Source organism: Canis lupus, chromosome 12 (genome assembly GCF_048164855.1).
Source record: "Canis lupus baileyi chromosome 12, mCanLup2.hap1, whole genome shotgun sequence".
In the NCBI taxonomy this organism is placed as follows: Eukaryota; Metazoa; Chordata; class Mammalia; order Carnivora; family Canidae; genus Canis; species Canis lupus.
The window spans coordinates 51007010-51029925 of record NC_132849.1 but is presented as its reverse complement, the minus strand read 5'-3'; the positions used below and the strand labels follow the sequence as shown (position 1 = coordinate 51029925).

Here is a 22916-nt window from a genome sequence, read left to right as displayed (position 1 = left end):
CTGACCACAATATTATTGATAAAGACCAGTATTTACTAAGCAGCTACTACAGGTCAGGCACTGTTCTAGGGTTACACATAGAGCAGTGAACAAAAATAGACTCAATTTTTTCCTTTGCTGAGCTTATATTCCTGCAGGGAAAAATAAACAATAAATAAAATAGTAAAGTTGGGATCCTTGGGTCGCGCAGCAGTTTGGTGCCTGCCTTCGGCCCAGGGCATAATCTTGGAATCCTAGGATTGAGTCCCACGTCGGGCTCCCTGCATAGAGCCTGCTTCTCCCTTTGCCTATGTCCTTGCCTCTCTCTCTCTCTCTCTCTCTCTCTCTGTGTGTGTGTGTGTCTCTCATGAATAAATGAATAAAATCTTTTTTAAAAAGCAAAATAATAAAATAGTAAAGTGAATTACATGTATATGGAAATGATAAGTGCTTTGGAAAACAAGAAAGGCAGGGAAAGATGGTCAAGATCTGCTTGGGGAGGGGCTACAATTTTAAACAGGATGGTCCGAGTAGACCTCAATGAGAAGCTGTCATTTAACCAAAGACTTGAAAGAGGTGACAGAGTGCGACACATTCGTACCTTCAAGGGTTTCATGGGTCAGTGTCTTAAATGTCATCTCATATACCACAGTTTGCTGTAGGGACAAATTAATTGAGGTTCATGGGTCTGCATAGTTGAACAAAATATAGTCCTATTTAACATCATCTTAATTCTTTTTAACTGGAAAAATAAGAATGTATATCCTTGAGAATGTTTCAATAATCTGGATCTGTACTTGGTAAATAACAATAAATATTTTAATGGAAAAATATTCAATGAATACCTACTATATAAATATATGTTGTTAAGTATTGTTTACATCTAATATGAACAAAAATCAGTCCCTATTTTCAAATAGTCCAACTATTTATTTATCCCTATTTGTTTAGGAATAAATTCTAACTAACATGATGGGGAAGAAGTGCCATATATTATACAAAAGCATTCAAGTTCTGTGAGGAGATGGGGAGAGGCAATGTTAAACCGGCCAGCATGGCATCAGAAGTCTTTATGAAAGCAATGGTATTTACATTGACTTTGAAACATATAGGATTGGAATAAACAGAGATAGGTAGTGTGGAGCCCATTTGAGCCAAGGCACAGAGGTCAGAACCCCGTAAGACATTGGAATAATTGTGATTTCCATCGGAGTTGGAGACATACAAGTAGTCAAGAAGATTTGAGAGAAAGCAAGCACTCATGCTAGATTGCTGGGGTTAGAACTGGAAAGGATACATTAAGTCTAAACAGTGAGGAATGTGGTTTATTACATGTAGACATACATTTGCCTAATGAAGGTGGCCATGCTTGAGGCTGGCTGAAATAGGCTATGCTTAAGGGCCAAAAGAGTTAAAGAGGCTGAGAACCAAAGGCTGGGGGGGGTGGAAACATCACTGTGGGTTTTAATTCAGTGAAGAGGAACACAGAGGATAGACAGGAGGAGAGGACTGCGTCTGACACTCTAAGAAAAGTGCAAACACATACCAATCTTAGTGTGAGAGTGGTGAGAGTGGGAAATATTTAACGGATGGCTCTTTGTAGTGTAGACTAGAACCCCACTTCCTTCTCCATTTTGGTAGACTATATTTCTATCATATTGATTGGGGGTAGGAGGGAACTGGGGGAGTATTGAGAAATGAGGCAGCATACACTGTTCACGGTGTCAGATTTAGTAAAAGTAAAATTCAGTTGGGTGGTGCCGGCAGTTAAATGTCAATTGACTAAGTACAATAACTACCAAGACGTCGTATATGTCTCCATTATGTATGTGTGATTCAAAGCCAAATGACAAAGGATGTATTTTATAAACCCAAAATAGAAGCCTAGACATTCCCAATAAATATGACCCTCTAGGGAAACCTCAGGGGACCTTCAAACTGGGCAATATTTACATAAGAGACCAGAGGCCCTGCCCTGCATCTTCTGGAAGGAAGATGTGTAAGGAGGAACTATTTCTGAACACTTGAGTGCATTCCCTTGACAGCACATGCTAAAAGCTTTCCCCAAACACATTGTTCTTCTTCCAGGACCATTTAATATTGTAATTCTTTTGTCCAGCTGAATAATATCATTTAAGGAAGAAAGAGTGGGGGCTTTTGAGCTAAGAACAGATGTACCAACAGCCAGACTCTAAGCCAACCCTTTGTAAATTGGTAGGGAAGAACCATCTTATTTACAAAAAGACCATTTATATAGAAGTGAATAATTTGATGAAGCATTCAATTTGCTCATTATGAGATGCTAATACAGTCCCTCTCAAAACAGCTTTTAAAAGCAACCACATCCAGGTTCGAAGGTGTCATACGATGAGGGGGAAAAAATAGGACCACATAGCAATGATATTGAAAACTGAAATACAGGACGCCTGAGTGGCTCAGTGGTTGAGCGTGCCTTCGGCTCAGGTCTTGATCTGGGGGTCCTGGGATCGAGTCCTGCATCAGGTTCCCTGTAGGGAGCCTGTTTCTTCCTCTGCCTATGTCTCTGCCTCTGTGTGTGTGTGTGTGTGTGTGTGTGTGTGTGTCTCATGAATAAATAAATAAAATCTTTAAAGAAAAAAAAAACTGCAATACCAGTTGGCATGATCAGAGACCTCAGAGCATGTGGTTGAAGGAGAATCCTCTTTGGTGCCAGCTCCTTCCCACCCGCTTCCACCCCCACACACAGATCTGCTTTCCTCTTCCTTCCTCCTTCATTAAAACATGTTCTGTAAGTGGACTGTCCTCACTAGAAGCAGAAATGGCTTTTAGGATCTAATAGGCTGCCTCAAAACCTTTTCAACATTTTCTTCCCTTTGATGTTGGGATTAACACTCCAAATATTAGAGGTGTAACATTTTCACTAATGCTGGTTCAGAATTCCGAGCAAACAATAGGAGCAACTTCCCTAGGGAAGTCCTAAAGATCCATTTTTGGAAGAGAATGTCTGTGTTTATATTCCCAGTTTATAAAACATGTACCAATCACTTGGCCTCAGAACATGTTTACAGAGGAGGAAAACACCCACAAAACAAATAAACTGCTGCTTGCACAGTTTAAGCTGACAATCCTTGGATCTCCCCCTTCAGGGCATGACTTTTCCCTGCCTGGTAGAGGGATTCACTGTTCCAGTCAAGGAGTTTCTGTGGAACATCCATTCTTATAACCAAAGTTTGGTTCAGATTCCCTCCTGTCTGACATGCTGACGCCAGGTTGTAATTAGGCAAAAGAGGTTCTGACTGAGTAGGGTCCCTTACTAACTAACAAAGCACAGGTACCTCAACCTGGGCAGCCGTGGGGGGTGGTGCATCCTATTGCCTGGGCAGTGGGTACTATTTCCTGAGTCTACTCTGCAAAGAGAGGTAGAAACACTGGTGTCATGATTCCAGATCTTGACTTGGGCCACTACTCAGATTAGGAGAGACTTGAATTAGCAATTCCTACTGTGATGCAGTTTCTCCAGAGGAGCATGGACTTTGGAAACCAATTTACCTATTTTGTCAATAATCTCAAATCTTACTTTGTGGGTCCTGAGGAAGGGATCATTGAGGGGTGCATTAGCCAGTCTCTTCAGCAGCTAGTTTGTTCATGAAAAAAAACAAAAAACAAAAAAAGCAAACAAACAAAAACCAGATCTGAAATCATGTGTGTTGGCATGAAATCTGGTGAGAAAGAGATCAGGAAAAAAAATAATAAAATAAAATTAAATTAAATTAAATTAAAAAAAAAAAAGAAAGAGATCAGGAGCCAGAGATAACTGAACTTGTGAATGTTAGGAAACCAGGTTTGAAGAAGTGTGAGGATGAGCCACCGAGGGGTCTGAGTCATACATACTGGAGAAAATGAAGATGCCTGTGAGCTGGATCACTCCCATGTCTCTAATGCAGCTCTGACCTTTTCATTAACTAAAGCTAAGTTTTGAGGCTCCTAAAATGGAGCAATCAGCAAGTCCCCAAATAAATGATAAGGAGTTATGCTTTGTGAAAACCTGTCACCTCCATGCGTCACCGGGAAAGGGTCATGTATGAACTGTACCAGCTAAGTAGTTTCCTGTGAACTCACAGTTCTGCAGCATTTGAGATCAAATCTCTTTTCTGGTCATTGCTGGGCTTCTCACTAATTTTGAATAATGACCATTTAGGACCCTTCAAAATCAAGCAGGATCACTCATATATAGTGAGAACTAAAGAAGTATTTGTCGAATGAATTCAAAAATTAAAATAATTTCTGGTGTGAGATGAGGAGTCATGGGTTAATGACGGAGGGTAGTCATCAATGTCTACCTGTATTTTTGTGCTATTTTCTATAAATATAATCAGATATATGTGTATATCCTGAGTGTTGATTGGGCTTGTCACACTCAAGTGTCTGTGAATTTATTGCCATTTATTGCCAACTTGGACTTGTGTTACAGGTGGTCCTGTTCGACCTCTAAGTTATCCACAGGAAGATTTCCATTTCCATGGATTCCATTGGAATGTTATTCCAATTTAGATAGAAGGGCTTTTAAATCCTAGTCTTCTCCAGAACTCTTCTCCCATTAGAATGTAAGCCCCGTGAAGATAAGAGTCATATCTGTCTTTTTTGTTACTCTGGCCTGTACTTATCCTAGCGCTTTCACTTAATAGGTGCTTAATTTTTATAATTTAGCAGAAATTAATATATGAATATTTAATATTATCTGTTGAATGAATAAAGAAATAAATGACTCAATGCCTTTGTCAAACACATCTCAGCTAAACCTTTGAAACTGCTTTCCTACACGCTAATAAATTGGCATCCTAAATCCTGCATTCATTTCCTTGCTGTATTTTTATTGCATCTCTATGTATTCTTTAAACGTATTTATATAGTTTAATAGTTTCTACCTTTATAGAACTATATTATGCCATCCTATATGGAATATTTAGTGACTTCCTTTGCTTTTATTAATTTTATATTATTATTTTTTTAAATAATTTTGAATTTGTCTTTTATTTTTTTTTAATTTTTTTTTATTTATTTATGATAGTCATAGTCACACAGAGAGATAGAGAGAGACAGAGAGAGGCAGAGATACAGGCAGAGAGAGAAGCAGGCTCCATGCACTGGGAGCCCGAGGTGGGATCCAGTCCCGGGTCTCCAGGATCGCGCCCTGGGCCAAATGCAGGCGCTAAACCGCTGCGCCACCCAGGGATCCCTAATTTTATATTATTAAGGGGCAACCCCACTGCCATATGTTGTTGTAGTTCACCTTTTTGGACTACTTATAAATGTGCTTTATACACAGTTTGTCAGTTCATATGTTGATAGTTGTCCAGGCTTTGGCAGTTAAAAATAAGGCTGCTGTTGGGAAGCCTGGCTGGCTCCGTCAGAAGAGCACTGGACTCTTGATCTTGGGGTTGTGAGTTCGAGTCCTACATTGAGTATAGAGATTATTTAAGTAAATAAACTTTTTAAAAAGGCCACTGTGAATATTCATGCACACGCCCCCTTCTGTACATGTGGAAGAGTGTTGTTGGCACATAGCTAAGGTTCACATGATATATGAAGGTAGGATATAGAAGGTAATGCAAAGTAGCTTTCCAGAATGGCTATGCCAATTTATAATCCTACCAGCAAAGTTAAAGAAATTGTACTGATTCATCCTTTTAGACACTTGGAAATGTCAAATTAAAAAAAATGTACCAGTTGTAAAATGTATCTAGTTGTTAAATGATACCTCTTGTGGCCTTGACTAGCATTCCTCTAATCACTAACGATATTGATCATGTCTTCATGTGTTTGTTGGTCAGAGAATCCATTTCTGTGGTAGCTTTTCTTCTAAGAGTTTCTAAAATCTGCAGGGTTGTGGTTCTTTTTTGGTGATTCTTTTTCAAAAGTTGTTCCAACCTAGTTAGTCATATATGAGCCAGGGATTACAAAAACTCTTTTTAGTTCCTGCATCATCAGTAACAGTCCTTTCAAGCTTTGTCACTTCTAGTTTTATAGTGTAAGACTGATGCATTAGTTTTTGGTGCCTTACATGTTTCATGGGTAAAATGGGCACGATAACAAAGCAATCATGGTCTACATCAAATGGCATTTCTATAATCACGTCTATTTTGTAGTTTGCTCTTCCCTTGTTTCTCTAATCCCTGTGCCTGATTCTAACTTGGTCTGTACCCAATTCCTGCTGGCTTATTATTTCAGATTTTGACTCTTAGAAAATGATTATCATATTATGATAGTGACAATAGTAATAATACCTAAAAATTACTGGGCAATTAATTTGTGCCAAAGACTGTGCTAAGCATGTGGTAGAGGTTACCTTGTCTTCATAAGTACTCTACAGAGTAGGGACTGTGATTATTCTTATTTGTGTCTGTCCCCTAGAACAGTGATCAGCAAACTTTATCCCTGAAGGGCCAAATACTAAATGCTGTAGGTCTTAACTGTTATTGGTCTCCTCTGTCACTCAAGTCTGCCACAGTAGTGTGAAAGCAGACACAAATAGTATGAAAATGAATGTTCCACCAAAGCTATTCACAAAAATAGGTCATGGCACAGATTTGGCCTGTGGATGCTCGCTTGCCTACCTTACCTGGAACATTGTTGTGCATGCAAGAATGAGAGAGCCACATCTCAAAATCGCCATCACGCCTTCAGGCTTATTTTGGGAATCAACATGATCGTATAGAAACTTTTTATTGCAACAAATAGTCTTCATTTAAATTTAGTAGATATTTATTGCATACTCAGGGTGTGCTAAGCATTAAGCCAGGTGCCAAGGATACCGAAATAAATTAAGTCATATCCTCTCCCCTCTAAGTTCAAATATTAGAGATAGGAAGACAAGGTAGGCAAACGTGGAAGCCAGCAAGTGCCAGATATAAGTCTATAACCAGTGCCATGGGACACAGAGCAGTGACTCCATCAGTTCACAGATATCACAGATTATGTCCCAGATGGCTGTGCTAAATCCTAGGGATGAACCTACAGTACAACAGACATACACAGCTTCCACTCTCACGTACTGACAGTCTAGTGGTAAACTCTGTTTCAACAAATAATTTAATAAATATTTACAAGTGTGTAAAATGCTGAGAAGGAGCATATGAACATGTGCAATCTGGGAACAGGGAATCCGTCTTATATGACTGGATTATGAGGTGGTGGGACATGAACTAAAAGTTGAATTAGGGCCAGACCAAAAGAGTCTGAACACCAAGTTAAGGAATATGGACTTTATTCTGGAGACACCTGGTAGGCATCAAAGATTATTGAGCAGGTAAATGACAAGACTAGTCCTTTTGAAAGAATACTCTGGCAACCATATGTAGAGTAAATTGAAAGTCGAAAGAGCCAAGGCCAACAGCCTCAGCCTCTTCATAGCCTTAGTGGGAAACCATTATTGATGAATGCATGAAGATGGCGGGAAGGAAGACACTGGCTGTTAAAAAACCCAGTGAGAAGTGAATACTCTCCGCACAGGTTTTAAATATTTTTAATTAACAGCATATTAAGTTTCTGTACAATTTTTGATATGGTGGTGCATTGTGGTTATCTATAAATAGTATCATTTGTGAAAATATGCTGGGATAAACTTTTAATCTTTCAAATATTAAACCAAATACCTGCTATTTATTTGCTGGTTAATTTTCTGAGAACCTACTTTCTGCAAGTATCCTTCGAAGGCAAAATAATCATAAGTCAGTGTGATAACGGATTGCAAGGAAGTAGCATCCACACATGTGAGATTTTTCCTATGATATGTTTTATGAAAGAAATGCCACTGCTCTGTAAGAATGCATAATCCAAGAGATTTCTTTTTTTTTTTTAAGATTGATTGATTGATTGATTCATGAGAGACAGAGAGAGAGAGAGAGAGAGAGAGAGAGGGAGAGAAGCAGAGACTCCATGCAGGGAGCCGGACGTGGGGCTTGATCCCGGGTCTCCAAGATTATGCCCTGGGCTGAGGACAGGCACTAAACCACTGAGCCACCCAGGGATCCCCCAATCCAAGAGATTTCTAATGGCAGTTTTCTCCTTCGCTGGCTTCACCATAGATGGGATCACCCAAACGCAACCCTCAGAGTGACACCAGAATCTTTTCTTTCTACACCTAGTTATAGAGTCCAGTTGAGGCTCTGTTCAACAGTATCCCAGCTTTCTATCCCAAAGGATGGATAAATTTTGCATGTCAGGAAAAAAGAGATGGCGAGAGATATGATAGTCTTGACAAGGGAAGTGGCTTCTGGATGAAAGGTCTTGGTCCAAGCAACACCAAAGCTGTCACCTGCTTGGTGGCACCAAGGCTTCGTTGCTGATCTATAGCAAAGCAGGAATCCCCTCGGGGAGTCAAAAGACTTCACAGGCAAGAGCTGTGAACAACGAAAAGTCTAGCAGGGCCACATCCTGGAAGGAGATGGTGCCTGTGAGTGAGGAGAGGGCTACAGGTCCCCGGGGGCTCTCTCCACGCACCCCAACCGGGTATCCACAGAAACACCTTCCTAACCGAAGGGCAGCCCATCACTTCTGCAGCCGATGCTGGTTTTAATATCTGCGGCCTAATTCATTTGACATCTGCAGAACATCCAAAGAAAATATGCAAGTACGGGATGGGCAATCCGGCTGCTCTCTGAGTTCATCAAATATCTCACACTCCTTTCTCAAATGTTTTCAGTTTTGCAAAACTCAAAATGCATTTTGCCAAACATGTTCTCCGTTAATGTTTATTTAGAAGGGAATTTAATCCGTATGCGGCTGATGCATTTACACTTAACTCATCAAAATGTTTTACTAGAGTCATTTGATGTCCAAGAAACCTTTTGAGTCTTTTTTATAAGCCTCTTCAAGCCCATTTCGCTTCGAAACAGGAAGTCGCCTGTTACTAACCATAAACGAATGCAATCCCCGGGAGGATTTGGTTTCATTTCAGACGCTGAGGGCCCACAGGTTCTCAGCCTACCCTGAACCCCAAGGGGAGGGCCTGCTCCTGAGCTGACCGAGCATGTGGGGTGCGCAGAGGAGGTGCTGTTATTATTTTCCAAAACAAAATCCTCCATGAAGAGGCATCCTTCATGCAGCTCCTGGGAAAGACAGTTAGCAAAGCAGGGCGCTAAATCATTGGCTTTGCAGGCTGCACCTGGTAACTGTAACTGTCTCCTGGGATCCCCTTACCCTTCAGAGCTCACTTGCTAGTATTAATAGAACAAATAAAAAGGGGATGGGAGACCAAGGGGATAGTGATTTCTTGCTTCAGGAAGACCTTCCTGGGTTAGAGACCAATACAATGTTCCCGACCGCGAGCCAGGGAACCGAAGCTGATATAAACACAGCATCCAAGCCACAGAACATGACTTGTTTAAGGCTTAGTTCTGTGAAGTAAGGCAGGAAACAAGATTTATCCTTCTGGGAAACTTTTGGCATTTGCCTCCAGCCGGGCCTGATGACTCTCTGCCGTCCTCACCATCCATTACAGCTATCTGAGGGAAATCAATTTTTTGCCCAAACTAAGGCAAAAGAGAAATGTCTCCATCAGAGTCCCATAGAAATCCTTCTGTTTGACGTGGCATTAAACAACCCAGAGCGCGCGGCCCTGTTGCAGAGAGGATTGCTGTTGCTATCTTAGGCCATTTGGCTGTGAAGGGGGGTGAAATTAGTTGGGCAAAAGCCATTTTGCAAACATAATAAAAATAAATTACTACACTTAATAATTGAATCTTAAACTTGTCACTGTGGCAAACTCTAAATTATTCCATGAGGCTTCACTGGGACTTGGCAAAAGTAGTGGGTGCTGGAGGTCAGTTTTCATGTATGAAATCCAGCTTAGGTTATAACTGCACAGGCGACAGAGTAAATGTTCAAAGGATGAATGGGCCATTGAGAAGTAAATCAGACTCCTTGAGACTCTTAAATGAGTCCTGGAAGGTTGCAAGCCATCAATTTGGTGGGCTACCAATAGAATTGGTTGTTAATACAAGAGAATTTGAGGTTGTTAATACCAGGGTTTTCTGTTGTTGTTTTGTTTCTTTTTGTTTTTTTTTTACCAGTGTGTGTGTGTGTGTGTGTGTGTGTGTGTGTCCTTATGTATGTATAAGAGTTTGGGGTGTTTTTTTATTCTGTGTTATTTTAATTGTTTTAGGTGTGCTCTGATTGGGCCGTGAAACCTGTGTGACTTGGTCCTTGGCCCACGCTCTGACTCCTGGGCACAAGGCTGGAGTGTTTACACTGGAGGGGAATGTTCAGACTCTGACCCAACCGGGAGACATTTCAGTTAACATCTGGCTTTGCTTACTTGTCCTAAATATTAAATTATTAGTGGACTATTAATATCAGACCATTTCATTAATTCAATTTTTTTCTCTCTTTAGAATCATGTTTAAAGGCCACTGTCCTTAGAATAAGATTTTAGCATCACTGCCTCTGAATTTGGTGTATGTAAAAATCTTCTGAGGACTCAAGCAAAAGAATTACCAAAGCAACAAAACACAGGGACCCAAAGCTAACTTTTTTGTTCTAACTTTTTTTTAAGTGGGATTGGAAAACACAAATTAGTTTATTATTCAAATTGAAGAGGTAAAACCTTTTATGTCCAAATGCTAGCACTACTGCTAATAATTTATAAGGCCCTGAGAAGTTGCCTGATCAAGGAGCATACGTACCTGAATATGTCAGCCAGAAATAAATATTTTACATCTTTATCCATTTTGGTCTCATGAATTATTTTTCAAGCCAGGTCTAGACAGTCATGATTGCCTAATTAATTTAGATAAGATCATTTGAGCTTCAGAGATAGGCATATACATACTTATTCATCCACTGCCAATCCACTCTTCCCAGAATACGTCATGGAAATATCATGCCTCGTAAGAGAAATGGCCTCAACTGGTTGACTCTGCTACTGTCTCACCCAGTTCATCACTACGCACATACTCACGATATCTCAATGGAACAGTTTCAGGAAGCATGTAAGTGCCTTGCATCATGGCCTACATGGTATGTATTTCACTACTTGAATATGAATCATTAGAAAATGACACCCTTATTTTTTAAGTGTCTTCTTTTTTTATTCCTAGAAGAATGCACAGTCCACCATGAATGCCACTAGCAATTCAACCTTGAATGTTCCTTTTTGTCTCCATATCTGCTATTCCTACCAAACCCTCAGTTTTTGTTAATGGTACAGAGATACCATGAACTTCCAAGGCTCCCACTTTGATGAACAAAGTAAATAATGCCCATTGCATGGTACCTTGAATCCAAACATACATGCTGTGTTCTCGTTCGGTGTTTCCCTTTCCCTAGTGGCCAGAATAACCCAGGCAGAGCTGCTATTTGTCTCTCACTGCCATTGTTAGGTAAGCAATGTATGTGCAGGATGTACATTTAGAAATACATGTGTATAGAATTCTGTATTTGAACAATAGTGAGTATGAACACACTCAAAAAAGCAAACCGGGGCACTTGGGTGGTGGTTGAGCATCCATCTTTGGCTCAGGTTGTGATCTGAGCCACAATCTCAGGTTGTGGTGGGTCCTGGGATCGAGTCCCATATCCGGCTCCCCTCAAGGATCCTGCTTCTCCCTCTGCCTATGTTTCTGCCTCTCTCTGTTTCTCTCATGAATAATTTTTTTTAAAAATCTTTAAAAAATCATCAGCAAAAATAAAAATAACTTGAGTTTCATTTAGGGCTTTGTGTTTTCATGTATGTAATTCCAATCAATCCTCATAAAAACCTTATGGGGTTTTTTTTCCCTCATTTTCTTTCCTTCCTCCTTCTCTTCCTTTTTTTCTTTTTCTCCTCATTCTTTACTATTTTACAGTTTCACCAATTATTTGGAGGTGAAGATCCCCTAGATTGTGAGGAGTGAAGCCTTGATGCCAGCTTAGAGACAAGCTCCTCTCAGCGAAGCCACACTGTGGACAAGCCAGGATGATGGGATTAGCCCCTTTTGTGTGCGTACACACAGATCCTGCTTACGAACGGTGGTGAGGGAAAACAAAGTTGCTTAAAAACAGATCCTGGAAAGACATATCATAATACCATCCAGTCATGGAAGCTTCTAGAGTGAGGCAAATGAAGTTTAAGGAGGCGCTCACTCTAAGGATAGTACAAGAGCAAGATCCACAACAGAGGGTAAGAGCCTGCTTAAATTTTCACTGTAGACACCTTACTTGCCTCCTGATGGCCCTCGCCCTGCATGCAGTCATTCGCTTGCGTTGATCACCTTGCCTTAGTTCTACAGAAACTAAACGCAATCAGTGAATGATTTATCGAACATCTACCATGTGATATAAATTGTGGGGAAAGTGAATATATTTCCAATTATATCGCCCTGTCCTGTACTGGAAAAAAATGTTGTCCCACTAGAAAGGTAAGAAATACACAGGGAGAATAATCAAAACTGCTCTATAAAATATTATGGTCACATGAGGTCACAGATAGCAGCTTTGGTATGGTGGGAAATGGGGGATGTTACTGAAGCTGCCCGAAAGGATAAGCTCTTGAGCTATAACTCATGTATGAGTGGGTGAGGCAGGGCCCTGCTGGGGAGACTAGAGGACTCCAAGCAAAGACTGATTGATGTTGGCCGTAGGAAGCCATTTATGTGTTTGAACAGGGGAGCTATGTGCAGAAAGCTCTGTGATGGATTATGCATCATTTTGCTGGAGTGGGTCAGGGTGATGGATGGATGGTAGGTCCATCCAAAATGAGAATATTGTAAAGTGGGGGCATATTAGTTTAAAATTTATTTTAAAGTGATCTCTGCTACAAAGTGGTTTTGATCTGTTATGGGGAAATTGAAGTTGGAAGAAAGGAAACAGTAGAGGTTGAAATGTCCAAATCAGGCATCTTATTTATACCATTTTGTCACATTCCTATTTCTCCTGAAGTTGGCTTCATGATGCACTGAGTCGTTGCTGTTGGCTCTGAACTCCCTATTGTCTGACCCACACTGCTGGCTACTCTATCATGTGCTGCCTAGTTCACTGAGCAATTTGTATGGGTGACTCTGGTCTTCCAGACTAGATTGCAAGCCCTGCAAGGTCAGGGCTCAGAGCTTATTCTGGAATGTTCTATCTCTGTAGACTCTGGCAGCCACCGGGTATGTGGAAAACAGTTAATAAGGGTTTCACAGCTGTCTGCTTTGGAGGAAAGATGTGGAAAGAAATTGAACTTGATTACCCAATGTGGAAAGGTCTGCATTTGTTGTACTTTGCAATATTTGGACTGATCTGAATGAAATTTCCAATGGCTAATTTCATTTCTAATCCTTACATGAGCCAGAAAACTCCACCTGCAAGGGAACAGTTTTTCATTGCCTTTCTTTTGAAAAGGGTGAGCACCCCATTTCCTGTCAACAGGAGCTGCAGTAATGAGCAGGAATTGGTTACTTCTATGACAGTGGTAGTTGCTTAGGAAGGAGGCCCAGGGCTCAGGCTTCTGTAAAAGTTCTTGGCTCAGGGTCAAACCAGAATGAGCAATGTAAGACCCACATGTCTCTTGATAGACAGATATCTGAACTGGGGGCGCTGAGGCCCAAGACAGTTTACCAAGAAGGTAGAATTATGTAACTGTGTCACTCAACAGGGTTTCTTTCCCATTCAAGGTACCCTGGGACTAAACAGTACACATAGCAACAAAACAGACTGACCATGTACACTCTTTGCATTGTTAAATGGAACACAGTCCCCATACTGATACATAAATCAGCAAAAATGCAATGGAGTGATGCCTCATTTATTTGCTTTCACCAGGGAATGGACTATTTATTATAGATAATATTCCAAATAACTAAGGCCTGTGACTTTAAGTGCCAAAACTTTAAAAAATGTTAACCACGTATAATGAAAATCCTTCTAAACATTCCCTACTGTCTTAAACACTGTGTTCAGAAAATAGTTTGACCTTCGATATGTTTGAAGATAAAAGGTAGGACAGGGAATAGCCTGGCACGCTGCTAGATCAGATGACTCACCAGGAGAAACAAAGTGCTTCTAGACTTAGTCTACTTCTTTTTATTTTGAAGGAATTATTGGTGGACCGAAGAGGTAACGTGGACTTTGTCTGGGGGATGCTGAAGACTTGCTTCGGAGGAGATGGTGGGAGCTGCTGCTGCTGAGTATATTTACATATAAATCACCTCACCCGATTCAGATTAGCTATATTTCTCAATAATAAGACAACATAAAAATGAGGTTGCTGAAATTCTGGACATGATCTTTAAAGAGATTGTGGAAGTCAAGAGAAGTGCCAAAACACTAGAAATGGAGCAAGAGAGTTAATGTAAGTCTAACTAAAATTCTAGAAAAGGATATTTCTGAACACATGCATAAGCAGAGTCATCCTCAGTTCTTTTTGTCTCTCATCCCATGTCTGATAAACTCACAAATACTATCAGCTTTATCTGCATAATACATATACAATTTGACCACTCCCTGCCTCTGCACCATTTCTTCCATTGTCCAAGCCACCATTGTGTTTCAACTGGGGCAGTAAATGGAATTATCAGCCCCAAGTCATCCGTGTATGTGTTTGCCATAGTGTCCCAGGGGGCAAAGTCTACTTCCCTGCAGCTGGACTTTGAGCCCTGTTGGGTGCTCCCCAAGAAGGAAGGTATGGGCTTGAAATGAGCTTGTATGGTGGAGCTTTTTTTCCGGTCTTTGCCATCACTTTAAGAAGTGCTTCCCCAAGCTCACTGATGTCTAATCCTGTGGTCCGGAAAAAGCATCTATGGAGCAGACTGAGCAAAGCACTAAGCATAGCCAGATCCACAAGTTCAGTAGAGCTGCTGACCCCTAACACAGCCTAGGTCAGCCAACCCTGACCTACAGGTCCTCAAGAAGCAATGCTGTTCTTTCAAACCATTACATTGTGGGATTATTTATTTCACAGCCTCATGGGCACAGCGTACTGACTCAAGGGGATCATTGCAATGTCCCTTAGCATCTTACTTCCTTCTCCTGCTTTAGTATTTTTATGACACAGGAGTCAGAATGATCTGCTAAAACAAAAGTCAATCACATCCTCCCCAGCTCAAAACTGTCCAGTCATTACAATGCCTTACAAGGCCCTATGCAATCTCTGTGATCTCTTTTGCTGTTCCCCCTTTTCTGAACACTACTGCAGGAACCCTGGCCTCCTTGTGCTTCCTCCAGAATGCCAACATTTAGCAGAGATCATCTCCACCATAATTCTGTAATTCAGTTCTCACACACCATTGTTAGTGCATCCAAATTGAACAGAAATAATATAAAAGGTGTGAGACACCCACTTGACCAATAATTATACCCTTCATACAAAATACATGAGAAAAAGAAAATGTTCTTTTACTGAGAGAAATCCAAAATGTCACATAGCCTTTTGCCAACAATAACCAGACACAACATACCTATAACTCCGCACAAGTTGATTGCATGTCTAGGTAGCTCCTGTGTTCTTTCTCCTATGCAGAAACCAATTTTGATGCCAATCGAGAATCAAGATTAACTGGTCTTTGAGGTTATTAGTTATTTCGTAGGTGGTAAACTTCTTAATCTTTATATATCTGAAAGTGCCTTTATTTTGCCTTCCCAATTAAATGGTAGCTTATCTAGATATAGATTTCTAGGTTCATAATTTTCTCTCATAATTTTAAAATAACTCTCCATTGAGAGTTTTTGGAAATTGAGGATCTGTCTTCTGTCTCTTTAAATATTTCAATTATTAATTATTTCTATCCTCTAATATTGTATGGGTATACTTTCTGGTTTGAAATCTAGGTCATTAATTCTACCCTCTGTTTATACTTTCTTTTAAAATGATATTGTTAATCATTGAAAAATGTCTTAAATTTGGGGCAATATTCTTGAAGTTGTTTTTTTTTTTTATGTTACATTTTTATTTCATAGTAACCTACTCTGCTGTGCATGAAGATAATGCTTTCATTTCCAGGTATTCCATTTTTATATTTATTTCCCCCCCCCTCCTGGTCTTAGCTCTTCAGTGATTCTTTTTCATGCTGGTGATTTTCCTCATATATCAGGTGATTCCTGGTTGTATCTTTCTTCTCATGTTTGAGATTCTCTGTTCACCATGTATATTCTCATGTTCAACATGTATACTACTGTTTCTATTTAGTGCAGCCTCAATCTGATACTGTTGAGGAGATACAGGGCATTCTGAAGGGAGAGCGTATCAGTAGAGCTGCCTGCAGAAAGCTCCTCCTTACAATAGGTATCCTGAGAGTCAGAAGTAATGGCAGGAAAAAATCAGCACAAGATTGAAACAAAGTCCCTGAATATCCTTATTTGAAATTTTCTGTTCTTCAGTCACACAAACACAAGTAATATCTCACAGAATGCCATTCCCCCCGGTCTCTAAGCAGGCACTGACTACTGGATCTATTGGTCCAGTTTCCCTGCTGAGTTTCCATTCCTACAACATCCCTCCTCTCTGATTTCTCATAGCCATTCAGACTTCCTGATTTTCAGAAATTCAAGGGATATTTCCCCAATTCTGATCACCACACAGAACAATTGATTCCTTTCTTTTCCAGTCTTATTTATTGCCCATTATGAAGAGACAGGGAAGGAGGTGGGTGAGTGGATAGCTCACCCTTGATATATAAAAGTGTGTATATTAAAGGTGATTTCTAAAAATTGAGTACTCTTACTAAATGGACCATTCTTAAAAAAAAAAAAAAAAAAAGATTTTGTTTACTTATGTGTGAGAGAGAACACGAGGCAGGGGGAGGAGCAGAGGGAAAGGGAGAAGCAGACTCCCCGCTGAGCAGGGATCCCAATGTGGGGCTCCATTCCCAGGACCCCGGGATCATGACCTGAGCTGAAGGCACTTAACCAACTGAGCCACCCAGGCACCTCTAAGTGGACCACTCTTTTTTCATTTTCAAGTCATCCAGTTCTTGAATGTATGTACATTATAGCCTCTTCTCTGTCTCCCTGTTATGGAGTTTAATTCTGAAGGATTTCTCAAACCGTTCTTTAGTGATGTCCTCATGTCTGTCTTAGTGATTAAAACCATTAGCTTTAGAGGCAGAGCATACTGGACTTGAATCTCAGATCTGCCATGCAGTAGTTATGTGACCTTGGGCAAAGGACTAGCAACTATATCCTTTAGTTTCCTCATCTATGAATTGAAAAACAAATAAACAAACCCAAAAAATCACTCCAGTGTCTATCTCATAGGCTTTTTGTGAAGATGAAGCTTGGAATTGAATGCAAACTTTTAAGTGGTGATTAGAATATGATAATTGTCAACCAAATGTTATTGTCATTACTTCTTTATGTAAGATAAAAGGGGGGTCATATATTATCATCTCAATAAATGCCAAACAATTTTGAAGGAAAGAAATTTTTTTTTTTTTGGAAAGAAATTTTTTATTTTTAATTTAAGAGAACCAATACCATAAAACATGATTAGTAATATTTTCCCAGCCTGATAGCCATCAATACCCCTAATAGTGAAAACCTAAATATTATATATTATAATTAGGAACAAAATATGCACACATGCTTCCTTATTAATCTAATGGCTATAGAATACATGACTATTACTACAAAATATGGAACAGAAGTAGAAATAAGATTACAATTAGTTTCATAAGACATAATTTTACAACTAAAAAAACCTGAGAAAATTAAAGAACACCTCTTAATATTTTTTTAAAGATTCTATTTATTTATCCACGAGAGACACAAAGAGAGAGGGTGAGATGTAGGCAGAGGGAGAAGTAGGCTCCCTGCGGGGAACCTGATGTGGGACTCCATCCCAGGACCCTGGGATCACAACCTGAGCCAAACTCAACCACTGAGCCACCCAGGCTCCCAGAACACCTCTTAATAAAAGTTCAATAAAGTGTTTAGACACTAAAAATAATCATTAAGAAAATAGAAGGAGAAAAATTAAAAGCCGTTCAAAACCATCAAAGAATCGCAAAACCCAAAATATTTGGAACAAAGATTAAAAATTTCTTAGGAACAGACAATTTTAATGAAGTCCTTAGAAAGGACAAATTAATATTATAAAAATTTAGACATAACCAGAGCCCTGAGGTTCTGAAGATATATAGACTGAAGTCAAAGTATGGTTCCATCAACTTACTGCTGAATGATCATGGAAAAGCCTTGTAACTTTTCTATGCTTTAATTGAGTTATTTGTGAAGGGGCCATATGTATGCCTCATAAGTTTATTGAATGAATTAAATGTGATCTATCTATAAATGCAAAACCTAGAAGCCTGCAGGCACTCAAAGAGTACAACTAGAGTTTTGTTTGTCTTTATCACGCCACTAATGTTGTTACAATTATTCCAAACATCAGGTGTAGATTTTACACAGTCTTATGCAAAACTCTATTGGGATTTTTTAAGGAATAGTACTGAAAATTTTATTAAACAAATTCATAAGATACCTACTTAATTATTTAAAATAGTCATCAAACTATAAAATTTATTTTTTAACTATAAAAATTTAAATGCAAATGAGTTTTAAAAGTTTCCATACAGCATAAGAATTGTGTGCTTAGGACACAAAATTTAAAATAAATGTAGAACAGGAATTGTGTGCTTAAGACACAAAATTTAAAATAAATGTAGAACTAGGAATTGCAATTCAATATAGCAGACAAATAATTAAATTTCTTTATAAATAAAGATCTCTTTCAATTTATATTATGATACAATGTCAAAAAGTAACTCAGACAAGAAAACATAGCAATGACTGAAAAGTAGTTTAATGTTATCAATTTTACAAACAAGCAAAGAAATACAAATCAACAAATAATCCTATTTCCTTCATTCCAAATGAAATAATAGCAGTAATGAAAAGGAGGAGAAAGAGGAGACCCTGCAGGTAAGGGTGTGGTAAAGTGGAAGCACTCACACCCCATTTCTATGAATATATATTAGAATGAAATGTTCTTAAATTTACAACATATAGCAGATATATTTAAATGTTCACTCTGCTGATTTTATTTCTAAGACTGTCTCCTATCCTAACAGAATTATCATAATTGTAGATGATACAGAGCATACAAAAATAGAAAATAAAATATTATTTCCGGACATAAAAAGAATTTGAATTTGGGGAGTATTATTTAGTAAATTGTAGTTTATTTATATTATTCAGCTTCTTAAATGTTATTTAGAGAATTTTATAAATACTTTTGTCATATTTTTGTTTTGGAAATAAGGTCCCACATCATTTATACAGTGTGATTTCAAATAGATAAATATTCCAAAAAATTAACTAAATATGTTATCCTTAACACCTCTTCTAGTGTCATGTATCTTTAAAAAATTCAGTTCTATTATTATGTCTTTTTTTTTTTTTACTTAATTGTGGCAAAAAATCTTGCAACATCCAATTCATCATCTTAAGCATTTTTAAACATACTATTCAGTGGCATTAAGTGTATTCACATTGTTGTGCAACAAATCACTAGAACTTGTTCATTTTGCAAAACTGAAACTATGGCCATTAAACAACCACTCCTCATTTCCTTCTACCCCCAACCACTGGTAACCAGCATTCGACTTTCTGTTTCATGAATTAATGTTTCAGATACCTTATTTAAGGGAATCATACAGTATCTTTTGTGACTGACTTACTTCACTTACATGATGTCCTCAAGCTTCATCTATTCCATTGTAGGTGACAGGATTTCTTTCCTTTTTTAATGTTCAGAAATATTCCATTGTATGTATATAGCATATTTTATCTGTCCATTCATTTGTCGATGGACCTTTGGTTTGCTCTCACCTATGGACTACCGTGAAATAGTGTGCACAAATATCTCTTTGGGATGTAAGAAAGTGGCATTGTTGAATCACATGGTAGGTCTATTTTTAATTTTTTGAAAAACCACCATACTGTTTCCCATAGCAGTGGTACCATTTTACAATCCTGCCAGTGATGTACAAAGGGTCCCAATCTCTCCACATCTTTGTCAATATTTTCTTTTTTCTTTTCTTTTCTTTTGGGATTAGCTATTTTAGTAGATGTGAGATGGTATCTCATTGCGGTTTTGATTTGCATTTCTCTAATAAGTTTTCATGTTTGAGTATCTTTTCATATGCTTTTTGGCTCCTGTATGTATTTTTAACTTGTCAAAAAGTTAGTATTAACATATACTACTTCGTATCAAAATACTAGGAACATAATTAGGATGAGTTTTGCCTTCTCCTTTGTGACATTTATAAAGAGCAAAGAATTCTTTTTTTCCAGGTCCTGAAACCCCCATTTGTGAAATAAGGAGTCTAGGTTAACTAATCGCATCTATGGCTTTCATAAAATAAAAATAAAAATCTTTCCTCATTTTCTCATATAGGTATTTACATTTATAAATCTCCTCGATATTGGAATTATTCTGAGAACAAGTGGGTGGGTAAATTAATGATCTGGTGGTGTGGTTCCCCTCTTCTTCATTTAACATTTCTTCTTCATTTAACATTTTCAGGCCTCCAACACTATGATAGGCATTAGACCACGGGCCATGAATACAAAGATCATGCAATCTGGACCTTGCCTTGCTAAGTTACAAGTTTTGAGAGGCAAGCTTATAAATAAATAGCTACAATGCAACTTGAAGTTGATATGATACAGGTATAACTAAGGTTCATTGATGTTACAGAGAAGCAGACATCTGCTTCCAAGATGCTAAAAATATTAAGACTCATCTAATAGTAGGAAAAGCATCATAATAGTTGTCCCCCAGACCTTGATGTTTACAAAATCCATGGCACTGAAATTTAGTGAGAAGAAATTTAATATTCACTAACAAAGACAAAGCAGAATTTCCATGAGCATTTAGCCATTATATTTTTTTAAAACTAACCAATGGCTAAAATGTTTTCCATTCAATCAAATGGTATTTTAGAAATTGTGGTCTAACACAAAGGATGTCTCTTGCTGGGCAGAGTAATATAATACATTCTGTGTGGAGTAGGAAACTTTAATGATATATGCAGTTTTGTTATTAAAACTGAGTTATATATTTTGCTCTGCTCTGGAAAATTGTGACCCAGTATAACATATCTTCACATTGTTTATAACTTGAGGAAAATCAACATTTTGGGTTCCCAGTTCACACAGTAGGAATTACATTTGTTTTGGCCAAATATAATTTATATAACTGCAAGGAACAATAAAACATGAACTCTACAGTGTTTTCTTACCTAAAAATAATATAGACCTTGTAAAATGGAAGAGATTATTATTATAAAGGAAAGACAGTAACTTAAAAGGCTGAAGCTCATTTTACAACACTCTTTAATGCCTGTGCAAATAGGCAGACACCTGTGTCCCCATTTTCTTTGACCCTAGCCACAGGAGTGAGATTCCACGCAGTAATAAATAACCTGGCAAGTAAAACTTTGAAATATAATTTGCTTGAACAAATCTAGTTCTTCTCACTTCTGAAGTCATTTTCAAAGTGACTTCTTGAAATGACTTGGTATTCTTTATTCCTCTGCCTACAAAATGTCTTGCTAATGTGATGAAAGCAAGCATCCAGTCCATCTTGTAAAAAAGGTTCCAATTAGTGAAGGGGCCATTCTGGATTTAAGAATGGGAATTAAATGAATGAATGAATGATGAATGAATGAATGAATGAATGAATTGCTCAATCAATCAATCAGTGATTGGACATTTATCTTTAAAGTCAACTCGTCTACACAGGAATTGACTCTTACTACTTCAATATCCCACTATAAACTGTGGTCCCATTCTCAAGGATGTGGGAGTGATAAGATGAAGGATAAGAGTGTGATTTCCTTTGAGGAGATATGTTCAAGATTCATATTGAATGCATATTGTAAAATTCTAATTGCCAAAATAAATCAGACAACTAGAAAAATATTAACATTTGGGGGCAAGTACTATGTTCAAGGAAGTAGTCCATTGTATTTTATCTAATCCTTGAAAGTCTAAACAATTCCATGAAGTTGGTAGAATTATCACTATCTTAAGTGTGAAGAAAGTAAAGCTCACAAATCTTACGTGATATGTTCTACATCACATAGCCAAATAGGTGGTAGAGTTGACCCTTGATGGTGAGTCTTCCAATTCCGCTTGCTGCACTCTTTCTGTTCCACCACTTATGAATCAGCTACATAAGAACTCTAAGCTAGTACAAGTCACAGCATCATCAGATGGCAAATGGATCTCATATTCCTACTAGATGACACCTATCCTTGCAATTTTTACCTCTCCTCAAGGCTCACAATTCTTCTTCTCTTACAGAGCAGATTTTCCTCCCCTGAGATTTACTTAGTTTTCAAATTCTTCTAATCCCCAGCATAATTTTTTACTTTGTCTTTCAAGTCATAATATCTATTTCAAACTGGGATTTGAGTTGTACTTAATAGTATTAGGGTTTTTGATTGTATTGTCTTTTTTTCTAAAGCAATCCATTCTTAATGCTTTTGTAAATAGTCTTAAGGAATTCTAAATGACAGATATTTGTTTCCCAGAAGCCAACAGAGTCCATTTTCCTTTAAAAAAAGTTTTCAGCCTCTCCAGGCATTGAATCATCTGGCTTGAGGCCAGGCACTAGAGGGTGCTTTAGAAATATTATTTGATGATGAACTCGGATGTTGTCCACTTGCTTTTCAGAAATCATTCCTGTAAATCATGGCTTTGAAAACTTGTCAGCATTTTGCTCTTTCTTCTGTGGATTTCTTCAAAGTGAGAAGGAATGCCTGAAAAGTAAACATTCAACAGCCATCACTGTATCCCAAGGAGGGTGGAATAAAAAAAATATTATAGATACTTATAGATATATAAATATTTCTGGGAGATAAAAGAGAACCCTGTGGATAACCCACAAAGGGCCTACTGGAACTTTATCAGTCAGCTGGGCTTTGTCAGGATGAAGTGGGTTTGTGAGGGGGCCAGGGCAACATGTGTTTCTCCCTATTCCACACCCTTGTATTTTG

The 22916-nt window shown here is 38.4% G+C and overlaps 1 protein-coding gene across 4 annotated transcripts in view; it reads right to left on the bottom strand.

Moving 5' to 3' along the window:
- Positions 1–22916, bottom strand: part of LOC140601691 (uncharacterized) — a 388441-nt gene that overhangs the window by 57990 nt on the left and 307535 nt on the right. For 3 of the 4 annotated variants that reach the window (XR_012004719.1, XM_072770991.1, XM_072770992.1), the window contains one exon: positions 18695–22679. The exons of the other annotated variant lie outside the window; for it this stretch is intronic. Coding sequence is in view for 1 of the 3 variants with exons in the window: in XM_072770991.1 (XP_072627092.1) it covers positions 22629–22679 (51 nt within the window). In the remaining 2 variants the exon portion in view is untranslated. Of the gene's footprint in view, positions 1–18694; positions 22680–22916 lie in introns of those variants that run through there. 4 annotated transcript variants of the gene reach the window in all.